Source organism: Pleurodeles waltl, chromosome 11 (genome assembly GCF_031143425.1).
Source record: "Pleurodeles waltl isolate 20211129_DDA chromosome 11, aPleWal1.hap1.20221129, whole genome shotgun sequence".
Classification (NCBI taxonomy): domain Eukaryota; kingdom Metazoa; phylum Chordata; class Amphibia; order Caudata; family Salamandridae; genus Pleurodeles; species Pleurodeles waltl.
In genome coordinates, this window is record NC_090450.1 from 903,165,975 (window position 1) to 903,182,623 (window position 16,649).

The 16,649-nt window shown below is 43.2% G+C and overlaps 1 protein-coding gene across 5 annotated transcripts in view; it reads right to left on the minus strand.

Moving 5' to 3' along the window:
- Window positions 1–16,291, minus strand: part of MAPKAPK5 (MAPK activated protein kinase 5) — a 333,373-nt gene extending 317,082 nt beyond the window's left edge. The window contains exon 1 of one of the 5 annotated variants that reach the window (XM_069214824.1): window positions 15,670–16,291. In XM_069214824.1, the coding sequence (XP_069070925.1) occupies window positions 15,670–15,708 (39 nt within the window). In that variant the 5' untranslated portion in view covers window positions 15,709–16,291. Of the gene's footprint in view, window positions 1–15,209; window positions 15,348–15,669 lie in introns of those variants that run through there. The other 4 variants (XM_069214827.1, XM_069214826.1, XM_069214825.1 and 1 more) reach the window with 4 other exon arrangements.
- Between the last annotated feature and the right edge of the window lie 358 nt (window positions 16,292–16,649).

A 16,649-nucleotide genomic window follows, 5' to 3' on the forward strand; every position in this document is an offset into this window, starting at 1 on the left:
AAACCAAAACCCCAAATAATCAAATGTTCTCTTGCTTGCCATGGGATAAGATGTTTTAGTGTGCAGGGGGGACTTACCCTCTTCAGGTGGGGTGGGGGCATAACCATGCCCATACTGGTTGGTACGCCAGTTTGTTTAAATCCCTGGCATCTAGTAGACTTTATGCCCCCCTCCACCCTGTGCTGTGGTTCGGGGGTAACTGCCCCATCTGCCCACTAGTGGGCTTAACAACTTTGGCCTATTTATGTGTGGTGGGGGTATGACCATACACCCACCCTCTTATTTTGAAGAAAAAAATCTTCCCTGGTCTCTGGTGGGCTTTCTGCCCCTCATGGGGGCAGATGGGTCTTCATAAAATAGGCTGATCTGCCCCCAGTGTGGGCAGATATGGCCAACAGTAATGTGCCCCCAAGGGGTGCGACCCTTGCCCAAGGGACTGCCTCCCCCGAACAAAACACACAGATAGATACACACCAATCCTTGGTACCTAAGTGGTTTCTGCCCCCGGGGCAGATCGGCCTAATAGAAATAGGCCGATCTGCCCCAAAGGGGAGCACAAATGGCCTAACATAAATTTGTCCCACCGGGATGCAACCCTTGCCTTAGGGGTCGCTCCCCTTCCGTAAAACTGGCACACAAAAAAAAAAATCCCTGGTGTCTAGTGGTTTCTGCTCCCCTTGGGGGCAGATCGGCCTAATAAAAAATAGTACAATTTCCCCCCCAGGGGAGCGACCCTTGCCTAAGGGGTTGCTCCCCATATATAAAAAAAATTAGTAAACAAAAAAAAATATCTCTGGTGTCTAGGGGTTTCTGCCCCCCTTCCCCTGGGGGCAGGCCTAATTATTATAAGCCGATCTGCCCCCAGGGGGGCAGAAAAGGCCTAATAATATTTTCCCCTCCTGGGGGGCTGCTCCCCTTATGCGTAAGCCCCCCCAAAAAAAAAAAAAAAAAACTTTGTGGTGTCTAGTGGGCATTTCTGGTGCCCGATCACATCGCGATCGGGCAGCAGAAATGCTGAGAAAGACACCAAAGGAAAGGAAAGGCCTTTCCTTCCTTTGATGACTCTCTCGGCCCCTCCATGTGATTGTAGGAGAAAGGCAAAAGCACTTCTTCTCCGCTCGGCGCTGGAAGCTCAGCTTCCAGCGCAGAGGGGACAGGCCTCTGATGAGGTCAGTGCGCGATCACGCACTGACATCATCAGACGTCGTGGGGAGGGGAAGGGGCAGGGATGGAATGGGAAGCAATTCCCCTTCCATTACTGCACTGGGGCGCCGAAGCGAGGCTCATGCGGGGAGCGTTAGCTCTCCCCCCATGAGCCAGTCCAAGGACGTAACTGTTACGTCCTTGGCGCCTCAGCCAAGGACGTGACCTTTACGTCCTTGGCTGCGAAGGGGTTAAACATAAGAACGAAAGTAAAGTATTTGATCAAACCAATTCTGTCTTATTTGTCTGAAAACACTGAACGTGTTTCACTACAATTTGGAATCTGGGACTTCCTTTTGGGCCTATTTTAACATGCCCCCAGATACTGCTGGAGTTAAAATATTTAATGCTAGCCTATCTAGCAGATTCACAAACTAACGTTTTTTGTATTTGTTTACCTGCTTGTACTACTTTCAGGGTGATGTGGGTTTCCTGCTTCAACTCAGACCCATGACCCAATCGCTGCTTACATGGCGAGGGACAAGGTGCGGGCACAAGATATGCCAGCGCAGTGAATGGGCACTTTGAATTTGTATTGTTGTTCTGTCACAAGCGAGCTATGTATAGAAAGCTCAGGAAGAGACAGCAGGCTGCTTCACTGTAGTTGCACTCTGCTGTCTGAAAGAAGGTGTGGCATCAGGGACTATCTATAAAGGAGCAGAAAGACTGTTGAAATGTTACCTGCAAGTTAGTTTTCATCACTGCTCCAATAGTTTGTGGCCACTCTCACCTAAAAACCAAGAATAAAAGAAAAAAAAAGAAAATTGCCTGCTTTTACTTACGCCACTGTTAGTAATATGAAGACCTCGTATTTAGGAGGGCCACACTGAAGACAGGACTGGACTGGCCCCGCTCAGCCCCCCTTCCCTCCTATAAACACCCCACCTGTGGCTACGGCCCTGTGTGGTTGCCATTTGGTGCATCACATAAGAAAATACAGGAAAAAAAAAAAAAAAACTGTTGAATGCGGAGGATTTGATTCTACGGATGGAGACAGGCATAATGAAAAGAGCGGAAATAATTAATGAGGGTTTAAAAGAGTTGTCAACCCCTATAGGAACAGTGACTTCGGTCAATGCAGAGCGTCTCAAACTTAAGAAAATGCATCAACCCAGTGCTTCTACAAAGTCAGAGGAGAAAAACGATTTGATTTGTTTTAAATGTGGGTTAAGGGGGCATATAGCAGCTGATTCTCGTTGTCCTGCAATTGGTCATATTTTCAGGAGATGGAAAGCAAAAGGACATTTTGCTAGGGTGTGCAAAGGGAGACAGTTTGGTGTGAAGAAGAATAAAGGGGGGGGTCAGTTCTGTAGATGATCAGCAATTCATATTGCGGGTTGTGGATGTTGGGAGTGTAAATGCAAGTGGACCTTACTGTCATCAATATTGATAGGGTTGAAATGAAAGTGATGGCTGATTCGGCAGCATGTTACACTCTGATTGGGCAAGAGAACTTGTCAAAATTTCCAGAGCGCGAAATCAAACCTCTTGATGTGCGTTTAGTAGCGTATGGAAATAAGCCTATAGATTTAGTGGGTTACATGGAGGCCAAGTTGGAGTTTCAGGATGTTGCAGTATCTTCCAAGGTGTACTTTGTTGAAGATGGTGCCAATCTTTTAGGGTGGCCTCAGCAAAAGAATCTTGGAATACGGTTAGATCTCAACCATCCTGAACAAATACTGGGGGCAAGCACTGATATGGCAGGCAATGATGTGAGCAATGTGCAGAATGTCACCTTTGTGAAAGAATATCAGCAGGTATTCAGGAAGGAGTTGGGAAAACTGAAGGGTTTCATGCACAAGATTATTTTGAAGCAAAATGCTGTTCCCAAAGCTCATAAGATACGCCCGTTCCTATTGTGTTGAGGGAACAGTTGCGTCAGGACTTGACAAAGTTGTGTGAGCAGGATGTGATTGAAGAGATCGAAGCATCTGAATGGTTAGCTCCTGTGGTGACTGCGAGAAGAAGTAACGGGAATCTACGCTTATGTGTGGACCTTCAAGATCTGAATGCGGCAATCTGGGTGGCTAGACATCCACTACCAAATATCGTGGAAATTGTCAACTTTGAAGGGAGCTAGAGTATTGAACACATTAGATTTGTCATCAGCTTACCACCAGATAATGTTGCATCCTGAATCTCGTGCGCTGATGTCCTTCATCACACTAAAGGGTGCTTACAGATATAAGTGCATGTCTTTTGGTCTGGCGTCAGCTGTTTATCAAAGACCATGCACCATTTGTTGAAAGATATTCCCCAGGTAGCTTATTTTCGGGATTACATTTTGGTGTTTGGGAAAAATCAGCTTGACCACGATAGCGCTATGGGATCGGTTCTTGGTATATTGAGGGAGCGTGGTTTGACCATCAGACTGTAAAGTATAAGATGAGTGTGTCTGGTGTGGAATATTTAGTTCATTGGATAGACCAAGATGGTATGTCTCCTAAATCGAATTTAGTGGCAGCTATCGAAAATGCACCTTCTTCAGTCAACATGGAACAACTCAGATCTTTTTTGGTACTGGCGGAGTACTATTCAAATTTTATTCTGATGTTTGCGGACAAAACAAAATACATGAGGAAGTTAATGTGCCTAAAAGAGCGGTTTGTGTGGTGTGATAAGTCAGAGTGTGGAGTGTTGAAAAGACACATAGTTTCTGTGCCTGCACTCGTACCGTTTGACAACAGAGATCGTACCATCATTAACACGGGTGCTAGTTCTGTTGGGATAGGTGTGGTGTTGTTGCAAGTGAGAGAGGTCAAGGAAGTGACTATTGCTTATGCGTCCAAACCTTTGGGAGAAGCTGAGAAGAACTACTCCACTATTGAAAAGGATGCTCTTGCGTGTTGGTGGGGCGTGAACTACTTTAGGAAGTATGTGTGGGGAATGACTTGTTTTATAAATGGATGACCGACCCTTAATTGATGTATTTTCAACTAAAGGTGCTGGTAGGGCCACACCAAGGATAGCTCGCTGGGTGACGAGAATGTTCGAATACAACTATGTATTGGAGTATGTACCAGTGAACACAAATGTGTTGGCAGACTCTTTGTCTAGATTGCCCGTTAAGAGTGAAGTGGAAGAACATGTAGATCCTGAAGAGCCTATAGCTGTTGTGGTCATGGAAGTAAAAGTATAACAGATGGTAGGATCCATCATTATGAATGGGTAAAGGAAACGCAAAGAGATGCTGTTTTGCAAGAGGTTATAAGATATGTGCAGAATGGTTGGCTGGCAAGAGGTGATGCTTCCATGGAACCAGAATGTTTCCATCATGTTAGTATGGAATTGTTTATAGAACGGAGTGCGATAATGAGAGGGAAACAATTGATTGCTCCTGTTGTATTGCGTGAGCGAGTGTTGAAGCTTGCGGGCCATTTGGGCATGAGTGCGACTAAGAGGCGCATTAGATCTGAGTACTGGTGGCCTGGCAGAGATAGAGATGGAACATCGTATCAGGGAATGTATTTTATGTGCTTGGAGTGACAGGTTTCAGAAAGTGGTGAAAAACTCTCCCATACAGTCAGATAAGCCGGATGGACCTTGGAAAAAAATTGCCATCGATGTCATGGGTCCATTTTATGTTTTAGGGAAGATGTCTAAGTATGCTTTGGTGGTGGTGGATTATTTTTCTTGGTGGCCTGTTGTAAAGTTTGTTGAGAATGTTAGCGCAGTAACTGTGGTAGAGTTTTTAATAGATTTGTTTGATTCTGAAGGTGTACCTGAAGCAATTGTGTCTCACAATGGAGTGCAATTTGTGCAATGTTATGATTGACTTTTTGAAAAGTTAGGACATTGAACATATAAGAGCGTCAGTTTATTATCCCCAGAGCAATGGACTAGTTGAGAGGTGGAACAGAACCCTGAAGGATGGTCTGCAAGTGGCAGTGAGTAATGGTATAAATTGGCATAAAGCAGTAAGGGATCTGATTTGGTCATACCGTACGATTTCCCACAGTATAGCTGGTAAATCTCCTTTTGAGATTATGAGAGGAAGGAAGTATAGGGATTGTTCTCCAAGGGTGTGGAAAGGAAGAAAGAAGTGAAAGATGATGTGGAAGGTGATTACATGGTTGGCAATAAAGTTTGTGTGGTGAAAGGGGGGAAAATCAATAAGTGCGAGTCCACATTTTCAGAGCCGTTGGAAGTGGTAATGGTTTACAAATATCCCCTGTTGTTAAGTGATGGGAATACGTGGAATCGCAGTAAAGTTGTAAAGGTTCTGGAATGCATTAGGCAGAAAACATTTACTGAAGTTAAGACCAAATCATTGGTCACGGAGGATGGTGGCTATGGAGTGAGTTTGCGAAACAGGTCAATGTCAAGGTTGCGCAAGAAATTGGAGGACTTTGTGAGGTAATAAAGAATTCTTCTTCTCCACAGTATCAATGCTGTTCTAGGCCATTGTAACCTAGTGAGAGAAGGGGATGCGTAATTTTCTTCATTTCAGGTTATAATGATACAGCCTCGCGCTGTAGAATATCGTGTGAGGATTCTAATACACGGTGGGGGCTTGGAACGGAGGAGCTCGCAGTTGCTGAGAGCATCCCTCCGGGTCACACTTGAAATAAACATATCTTCTATTACCTGTGTGTGAACTCCGGTTATTACCCTCAACCCAGGGGAAGACAACCTGCTGTAGAGGCATGTAATGCACCTGGGGGACACCCAACCTCTGTCCGATATGGACATAGGGCCGAAGCCAACCAATGTAACTGAGCTGCCACATTAATCTCAAGGCCCCTTCCCTGCAAAGTTTGGCGAGTGCAACCAGACATCTGTCCCTCGCAATTCATTTCTACCAGCACCTTATTTAGATCTGCGAAAAAGCGCATGGGAAGCGAAACAGGCAGAGCTACAAAAAAGTACTGCAATAGTGGGAGTATGAGCATCTTAGAAATCACCACCAGGATAGCGGGAAAGAGAGGCAGTGACACCCAGGACAGTAAGGAGCCCCAGATGGGGGTTCATCGCTCTGCTCACATATCCCTTCATGAGGTCACAATCTGAATGAAAAATCTGTATGCCCCGGTGTTCAAACATGTCAAATTGTCAGGAAAGACTAGAGAGGGGTAGTTCCCCCCCCCCTCGCATTCCAGAATATGGCAAAGAGGGAACAGGCATGACCTGGACAAGTTCCCCCTAAGGCCTTATACTGTCACGTAGGCTCTCATTATTCTAATGAGACTACTGGATTTTGAGCTGCAGAATCGCTCGCGGCGTGGGAGACCAAGTCTGACCCACTGCAGCTGACACCTGTCGCTCCAATCCGGGTTTTGCTCCAGCTAACTAGCAGTGCCTCATCTCTACCCAAGGGCAGGGATGACTGGGCAGCTGAGTGCATGACATAGTTGGTTTCTCAGGGAAGCCGTGGTCACTCAGGTCTCATCCGTTTCTCTCAGTTACCTTAGTCTCATATATAAATGATAAAAAAAGGCAGTATGTGTTTTTTAAATGATTTTAATAAAATGACTGAATCTTAGATAGCAAAGCGTGAGTTGCAATAACCAGGACGACACAACATAACAGTATTAAAATTGTGACGAGGAGAGTGAAGTATAGAAATAACGCTATCATATTGTCACTATGGTCAATAGACTAACTTCCACCTAGGCTATGATAGAGCACATCATGTTAAGCTCTAATTCTGCCCTTCTGGTTTCCCTGGAAAGACATCATCCCCCATACCTGAGCAAAGGCATGCGGTCTGCGTTAGCATCAGTAGTGAAGCATTCGGCAATGAGCATACAGTCGTGGTTCTCTGGCTGGAATCTCCCTTTAACATGTAAGTGACAAGGAAGTGTTATATAACAACACAGCTGATGTTCTGAGAAATGTCCCTACGTAAGGATGTGTGTTTTCTACGAATGTTGGAGACTAAACTTCCACCACGTTCACCGGCCATGTACTGTGCTGTAGCTTTGGAAGAAGCACAGAATGAGCAAGAATGTCTTGTTTGAGAACAGAGTGCTGGCCTAGGCAAAAACAAGATAGATAAACAGAAAATAAAACAAGACCGTAAAAATGGCTATTGTAACAAAAGCCGAAAAAAAAATATCTAGGTTAGAGTGCACAGCGGCTTGGCCTAGTGTGTTAAAATAAAGTTGTTGTAATTTATCATAAGTAATGTTTTGTATAAATTGTACATTCTCTATTCCCCCCTTCCTTTCATTGTGTACCCACCTGCCCATAGGGATCCAAGTGTAACATTCCATTCCTCCCCATTTTCCCCTTGTCTTCCCAGTTGGTTCCTACCAGCATTCTATAACCGTTGCTGTGACAGTTGACAGCTGTGATGAGAAATGCTTGCTACCGGTTGTGGCTGGAGGCTGTTGTTAATTCATCTTGCCAATAAGTTATTTCTTAAAGAACATCATCGGAGATAAGGAACATTTATAATACTGGCGACTAATTGCTGGTGGGGGACAGCAGTCACAGCCTCCTCCCCTACAACTTATAGCCACTCTTGTCACAGACGGATTCTGGAAAAAAACAAACAGGAGATCGAGAATAATTTCCCTGAGGTGAGCAGAACTTTCAGTCTGGAAATAATTTGAGAAAGTACTGTCTGTTTCTACATTTAATCTGCCACGCTGTCTAACGCAGGTTATTATTATAAAATATACTCTCAGCATAAACACTTGAACACCTAAACCGAACCATTCAAGGGGTTTAGCTAAGTATTTTGAGTACAACATGACAATTAATACCTTCTACCGGCAAGTTTATATTTAAGTTCAGAATTTCCTCTGTACTTTTTTCAAATTCAACCTGTCAGAGCAGCAATTAAGAAAAATGTATAGCCCTTTGCTGGCAACAACCAGGAAACCTTATTAACCTTGCACTATCATCAGATCTGACAGGCTCAGCTGATAAATGTGTCTTTCAAGGCTGAAATGAACTACTGATACACCCTGCATTTCTCAACCGATTTTCAAGATTATAAACAGAATTGTATTCAGCTCAACTCTGGGAGCACAGACAAACAGAAACGAACGATTTGAATTGTTGCCTCTCAACATTTAATTAAAGGAAAAAGGCTCTTGTAAAACTTGTAAACCGATCCAAGAATCTTTCCTTCTGCATGCTTACAGGTACAGCTTTAAAATAGCCTGTCAATGTTATCACCAATTGCATTTCTAGAAAGAAATCCTTCTTTTACCTCACCTTCTGACTGGAATCCCTTCAGTTTTTGGAATCTTACATCACAACTGAAGTCTTTTTCTTCATAAGTCTGATTGGAGGGATGGGACAAGGAAAGCTGGCCCCTCCTGCAGGAAACTAGAGAGTGAAGACTAGAGCACACACCTTAAGGAAACACTAACACAATATAGCGCCATCTTTGATTTAGTACTATCGAGAGCCAGCACATAATCTTCACGCTGATGGGCACAGCTGTTAAACCTTCCTGAGCAAATCTGAATCTCATGTACATTCACTGGCAGACACAGTTTTTGTTTTGCATATTTGCTCTATTGCACAGTGAGGCTAATGACACAGCCTCAATATTTTATATCTGAGCTGGCTTGATATTCTGTATCTCCACGCTGATGGGAAAAGCTCCTTCATTAGCATCTTCTACCAACTTCACAAGAAGCCTGTCACGCTGATCGGCACAGCTTATTTTAACAAGTTATAGTAGTTATTAATTGCATTTGTTTATGCATAAGTTTACTCTGTCTATTCCCTCCCATTTAAAAAAAAAAGTATATGTCAGCTGAGGGCACAGCTCAACAATTAACCCCTCCATTGTTATAGTAACATATTATAGATGATTTTATATGTCTTTCTATTGCTGAGGTAACCAATGAACTTTAAACATTTACGAATATATGCCAGTGATACTAATTATTTTCTGTGAGTATATTGTTATCTGTTTACTTTATACATGGCAGCGCAAATATGTCTCAACCCCCACCCTTTTTGGATGAAGCAGGGGAACCAACCATACCCTGGAAGGAATGGGAGAAAATATTCATCTCATATCTGATTGCAATAGGAGGAGAAAAATTCGCTCCCTTAAGGAAACAACACATATTACTTCACAACTTAGGTATTCAAGGGAGAAAAGTTTATGAGAATCTGCCAGATCCTGAAAGTGAGGATGAAGATGCAGATAGCGAAGCAGATGTTTACTATAAAACTTTCAACAAATTAGAGAAACATTTTGGTCAAAGAATAAACATTGTATTAGAAAGGCACAAGTTATTTTGTAGAATACAAGTAAAAACAGAGAAAATTTCTAGTTACATTGCTGTGTTAAGAGGTTTGGCTAGTATGTGTGACTTTGGCCCATTGTGTGATTCCTTAATTAGAGACCAGCTAGTTCATTGCACGAACAACCACAAGATTCAAGAAAAACTATTAGCAGGAAATCCAGACTTATAGGAAGCAATAGAAATAGCTAAAAGTATAGAACACACAGAAGAGTGCATTAGAGAAATGAAACAAAACAACAATTCAGACACTATCCACTTAGTGAAAGATCACCCAGGCAAAGACGTACAAGACACAGGAGAAAGGAAGAAAATTCCAAACTCTCTCAATAAAAAGACATTTGAAAAAGAGAGACAAGACAAATAAAAATGTTTTCGATGTGGAAATTTTAATCATTTAGCCAACAATATCAATTGTCCTGCACGTTCCGTAGTCTATAGGAAATGCAATAAGAGAGGGCATCATGCTAGACTATGTAAAAACCTAAAAGATGAAAGAAAAAGTGTACATGTTGTGGGAGATGTGGGGGAATGTACTAACAAATATGTTTTCCAAGTGGTGAGTGAAGTATCTACTACTGGGAGTAGTTATCCCACTTGTGACGTAGTGTTGGATGGAGTATTGTTCAAAATGTATGCTGACTCATGCTCTCCCTACACGTTGATCGATTACAACAATTTTCAAGAAATATTTAAGGACATAACGTATGTTATCCTACAACCTGATGTAGAACCTGGGGGGTACAACAAGGATCCCATACCAATAGTAGGAATGGTGAATATGAATATAACCTTTAAGGACCGTTCCACTGCAGGAAAGATCTATCTAACAAAAAAAGGATCTAATTTATTAGGTTGGGCTCACCAAAAAGCTTTAGGAATCAAACTTGATCCTAACAGCCAAGAACCTGTGTTATCAATTTTGGAAGGAAGAGAGAACTCAAGGCGGTATGAGAAACTATGTGAAGAGTTCTCTGAAGTACTTAATGATGATTTAGGCCATCTCAAAAATTTCCAACATAAAATCAAACTAAAAAACAACGCAGTACCAGTAATACATAAGGTAAGACCAATTCCCCATTTAATGTGTGACCCTTTACAAGAGGAATTGGATAAACTGGTCAAGCAGAAAATAATAGAACCTATAGAAAGTTCTTTATGGCTCGCTCCAATTGTAGTCACCCAAAAGTCTGGAGGGAGGGGTCTTCGTCTCTGTGTCGACTTAAGAGATCTCAATGCAAATATTTGGGTGGATAGATTTCCTCTGCCCAGAATAAATGAAATGATCAGCGTAATTGGAGAGGCAAACCATTTTAGCGTAATTGATCTCTCCTCAGCATACCACCAAACAGAATTACACGAAGATTCCAAATCCTTAACCTCATTTATAACTCCATTCGGAGCGTACAGGTAGTGCAGAATGCCATTCGGTCTTGCTTCAGCAGCTGCAGTGTTCCAGACAGTCATGTAAAAAAATTTGGAGGGGATAAAGAATGTTTGATGCTTCCAAGATGACATACTTATGTATGGCAATTCTACAACTAATCATGACAACTCATTAAGGGAAGTTCTGTCAGCACTCAAAAAAGCAGGTCTAACCATAAGAAAAGACAAATGCCAGTTGGGAGTCCAATCAGTAGATTACCTAGGACATACGATTTCCAAACATGGAATTAAGCCTAAAATTGGTTTAGTCAACGCTGTAAAAGATGCTCCTCCTCTAACAAATAAGGAGGAATTAAAATCCTTTTTAGGGTTAGTTGAATACATGACTAAATTCATCAAGAATTTTGTCAGATATTGCTGCACCATTAGGAGCCCTCTTAAAAAAAGGTACTCATTTCAAATGGGACGGGGAATGCCATGAAGCCTTTGAATCTATCAAAAAAGCCATTGTTAGTGCCCCTTCCTTGGGAAATTTTTACACCAGACGTAAAACCATCCTAACTACTGACGCCAGTGGGAAAGGAATTGGAGCATCCCTAACTCAAATGGTGGAAGGCGAGGAAAAAATCATAGCGTTTGCTTCCAGAGCATTAAAAGATACGGAATGTAATTACTCCACAGTAGAGCGTGAAGCACTTGCATGTACCTGGGCTAAATGGCTCATAGGTATTGAAGGTTACAATTTCAAAATCGAATATGTTCCTGGTATAAAAAAACTCTGTAGCGGATTGTCTATCCAGGCTACCATGCGTACAGGAGGAGGAAAATGCAAATAAATCTGAAGAGCCTGTATTAATGATCGATATCCCTAGTATTACAAGGGAGGAATGGAACACTTGCATGCAAAACGACCTTACTCTATTAAATGTGAAGGTAAGGATAGTCCAAGGATGATCCCCAAAGTCTAATGGCCTAGATCAGGATCTAAAACATTTTTGGGCTGTGAGACAAGAATTAAGTATTGTTGACGACAAAGTCATGAGAGGGGAAAGGATAGTACCACCTAAGGGCTTGTGGGATAGGATTATGGATTTGGCCCATGAAGGTCACTTAGGTAGAAGCTTAACCAGGGCTAAAGTCAGGGCCACGTACTGGTTCCCGAGCATGGACCGCATTGTGGAAAATAAAGTCAGGGATTGTTTGACTTGTGCCATGAGTGACAAAAGCAAGAATACCAGGTGCGCACCACTATCCCCCGTGAGTGTGCCATCCAAACCGTGGGTTAAACTGGGTCTCGACATTATTGGTCCATTAAAACTTTCCATGTGGGCTGGTAAATTTATGTTAGTACTGGTGGACTATCACTCTCATTGGATCACCAACAGAGTAGTTAGCAGCATCACAACCCAATCTCTAGTGAATTTCTTAACCGATACATTCATGACAGAAGGTGTGCCTAGCACTATAGTAACAGACAACGGTGTCCAATTCACTTCTGAGGAAATGCGTGAGTTCTTACAAAGGTTGTCTATCTTACATCACAAAACAGCATTGTATTGCCCTAGAGCAAAGGGTTTGGTGGAACGCGTTAACCGTATGATCAAAGAGTGTATACAAACCCACACATATCAAGGAGTCCTCCTGATAAAGCACTTCAGAAAATGATTTGGTCCTATCACACAACCCCTAATTCAGTTACCAAGGTATCACACTTTTTAGCGCTCAAACGGAGGTTACCAGGCACCAAATTGACCCCCAACTGGCTGGGTGGAGGAGAGCCTAAATGGGTTCATAGAGATAAAATGAAGAATCAAGTCAAAACACATCAGGAAGGGAACAAGAAAAGATATGACCGAAAGCATGGTTCCAAGTTAGGAAGATGGAATGTTGGCGATCGGGTAATGGTTAAACTACCAGACAATCGCCAAGGGTGTGAATCTAAATTCTCCAAACCTATAAAAATAACAGATGTGAAGAAAAATGTAGTAACATTAGAGGATGGCAGAATGTGGAGCATGGATAGATTAACACCCCATTGTCCATCTCAGAAGTATTCAGGTATAGATGGTAAGCCAAAGGATGTATTGAAATATGATGGGAATAATCGCAGAGCTAGGGCTCGTGCAGTTCCTGTCTGGCACAAAGATTACATGCTCACTTGATTTCCCAACAGGGTATTACTTTCAAACATTCTATGAAAGTCTTTTATGGGAAGGAGAAGTGTTGTAATTTATCATAAGTAATGTTTTGTATAAAATGTACATTCTCTATTTCCCCCTTCCTTTCATTTTGTACCCACCTGCCTATAGGGATCCAAGTGTAACATTCCATTCCTCCCCATTTTCCCCTTGTCTTCCCAGTTGGTTCCTACCAGCATTCTATAACCGTTGCTGTGACAGTTGACAGCTGTGAGGAGAAAGGCTTGCTACCGGTTGTGGCTGGAGGCTGTTAATTCATCTTGCCAATAAATTATTTCTTAAAGAACATCATCGGAGATAAAGAACATTTATAATAAACGTGCATGGAGCTATAGCTAAAATAGCTACACAACAATACCACCCCAAAGTCATCCAGTAGAGGCATTAAACCTGGGAGTGATGTTGCAACAATAGATGAGGGCATCATCGACATGTAAGAAAATCATGTGTTGAGCGTCCTGTGACTCAATTCCCCAATGACGGGCCCTCAGACGCAACGCACAGGCCAAAGGTTCCAAGGCCAGGGCAAAAATCAAGGGTGAGAGAGGGCAGCCCTATATAGTGCTGCGCAGGAAATCAAAACACTCAGAAATTAATCGTCTTGTCTTAACTTGAGTCATAGGTTGCCCTTAGAGAGTGTGGAGTCACAGAAGATGCCCTGTATGATGTCATATGCAAGCTCATCAGCAAAGCTACAATGGTCATTATTGCATTGTTCTTCAAAAAAGTGGCCTTTTGCTTCTACTGAGATTTGACTGTGAAACCTTAACATTACATTGACACAAGTGTACACAAAAATATAATTAACATACACATGCATAGACACATTTAATGAAAACAAATAAAAATTAAAACTGATTTGGTCTCTTCATAATAGCATAGTTGTGTGCATTAACTGCAAGGGATAATATCTGCTCAGTACACAAGGCACCAGATGGTCATTCTAAAACAAGGTTATTAAATGTATCAGGGGTATTCTGCTGACGTCTGTAAAGCACCCGAGCTTGGTTGCCGTGTTTCATGGCATCAGCACACTCCCTTAAGACACCATTACAGCACAATACCCTCACGGAGATAAAGTTATAATTGATCTACCAAAAAGGGGTTTGTTTGTTTTTTTTTGTTTTTTTTACAGCGTTTGCTTTTTATTTTCACAATTGCTGCGAAATTGTGAAAACACTTCATTGGCTACCAACTCTCTGTGGGAATCACAATGGATCCAGATAAGCAGGTATTTCACCACCTACGCAGCAATCAATGTAAAGTGGTCACTGGGTTGAATCTGGGTGCCATGTCAGCAGCAATACTAACTCACCAAGTCAGTTTTATTACCCGTTACGTCATATACACTTGTTGAAAATCATTTTTAATTCTTTAAATATACTGGTTACAAGCTTGACAATATGGAGTCTTTAGTGGAAGCGGAAAAACAGGTTTCCTTCAATAAATACATGGAAACTGCCTCTAAAACAAACAGCAAATCTGACCATATGCCACAGAAGTCAATAAGGTTCTAAAAGAAAACGTACTATTCTCATAAAATAGACATCTTGAGAACTAGATAACACAGGAGAGGTTGGCTTGCACGTTTCTTTATGGCCAATCACCTTTTTCTTTTTTGTCCAAACCTAGGTTTTGTTTTTTTAATAATCTTATGCAAAACAGACAATACAAAGTTAAAACAGGCGCAAACGTACTACACATACTGGTGCCAGAAGCGAACTAACTGGCACAGGGTAGATGGAATATGTGACAAACCAACTTCTTTACACCATGCATTAAGACAAAAGCTATTTACATGTGTGCGTGTGTATACATATACACACACACAGGCTATCGGTCTTAAACTGCAAAAGAAATAGCAACACCACTTTTCAAGTTCTAGGTTCTCTGGACATATTTCTAACTCTTTTGGCACATTCCAGAGATTTATATCACTCAACAATAACCTGCAATTTCGCTTGTTAAATGCAGCCGATAGAAAGCTTAAGCATGTCACTGCTCTAAATACAGACGGACCTACAAAACCCAGTCGGTTCAATGCAGACCGCGAGCTTTACCGCAACAACTGCCAGGTGTTCCGCAATTATCTCGTTCAAACTCTCACCGAGAACACTCAACAGCCGACTCACGTTGTGTCAGTTGGCGTAGCGTACCCCAGCCACCGCCACCCCTCTTGATCCTAATGTGCCCAGCAGCCCCTTACCAATGCCCGTAGCAGTCTTGCCCAACACTGCCTCTCAACCAAGCAATAAGAATGGCCATCCGCTTCGTCTGCCTTGTTGCAAGCACGGCCACGCTTATGTGTCTCTCGTAGGAGCCCACCACTGCACTCCACGCCAGTGTGTCCACTGCTGCTATCCCAAAAATAGGGGATCCACAACTAGTCGGTTACCCTCTAATGTCATCCCGGGTTCCACTACAGAGAGGAACCCACCAGAGCCGCCAAGAATAGTGCAACGATCTTTGACTCCCACTCTCAATCTGCCAATGTATACTGCACCTCCGCAGTATACCCACCGCCGATACCCCCCAAGGGGGAGGGCACATCGCTGACTCGTAAAAACCTAGTTTGGGCTTCACCACTGCCGGGGAGTCCCCAGGAGTGAGCTAATTACTCCCAGGGTTAGTGTACCAACCAGGCTGGGTCCTCCCAAGCCTCTTACCTTGATCATCATCCTGTCCATATCGTTTTCTTGAGACATGCTCCGCTCTCCCTCCAGAAGCGCCTGGTAAGACCCGAGCAGCCAGAGGTGGCTGGTGGCTAACAGAGCCCATACACGAGAAGAGCTGTGCCCTGACACGGAGGAGTCAGGGATAGTGAAGAAGAAAGTGGGAAGCGTCCTACTCTGGCGTCACCGTGTACACTCAGAGGAACGGGGGAGGGAACAGCGGGAGTGAAGGGGTAGCGCTGGGGGCGGAGGAGCCCCAGCCTTGGAAGGTGGGGACTGCACCGAGCTACAATAAACTCGGCTGGTGCCAAGGGACACCTCCGCCGAAGACTGGGGTGCTGCGGGTTCATGGATGAGCAAATCCACCAGCAGAAACCCGGCTGTCACCACTGAACTACACATCCCCGGCACAACGCACGGGTGAGGTGTCCGCGCCACATCCCGCAGGGGAGAGGCGACAAGCCAGCGGTCTGTGAGACAGAAAGTAAAAACGGGAAGATACAGGGCGAACACTGCGAAGATAAAACCCAGAACGGGGCCCTGACCCTGACAGAGCCCGGGAGCTCCCTGTCACTCAGAAGGAGGTTATGTCATAATATAAGCAGGCACCTAGAAGGCCAGCTAGAAATGGGACACGTGCTGCGAGAGGACCCCAAAGCGGGGCCCTTCATCACCGCCGAGAACAGGGCGCGGGGTCTGCGAAGAGAGACAACAAAGGAGAATAGCGAGCGAGTTCCGACACAGAGGACCAGTTTGAAAGAAAGTGTCTGCTATTAGCTGGTTTGCTTTCATTTCAAAGAAAAATAATTTCGTAGTTAAACCGTGATGTATCATAGTTGTGTGGGCTGAAGGTTTCAGTTGTCAGCTACTAAATACACTCATTTCAAAGGGGAGACTTTTATTTAAAAAAAAAACTCGTACAGCACATTTTGTAACTGTTTTATTTTGGCAAAAAATATTTTTAAGACATCTTT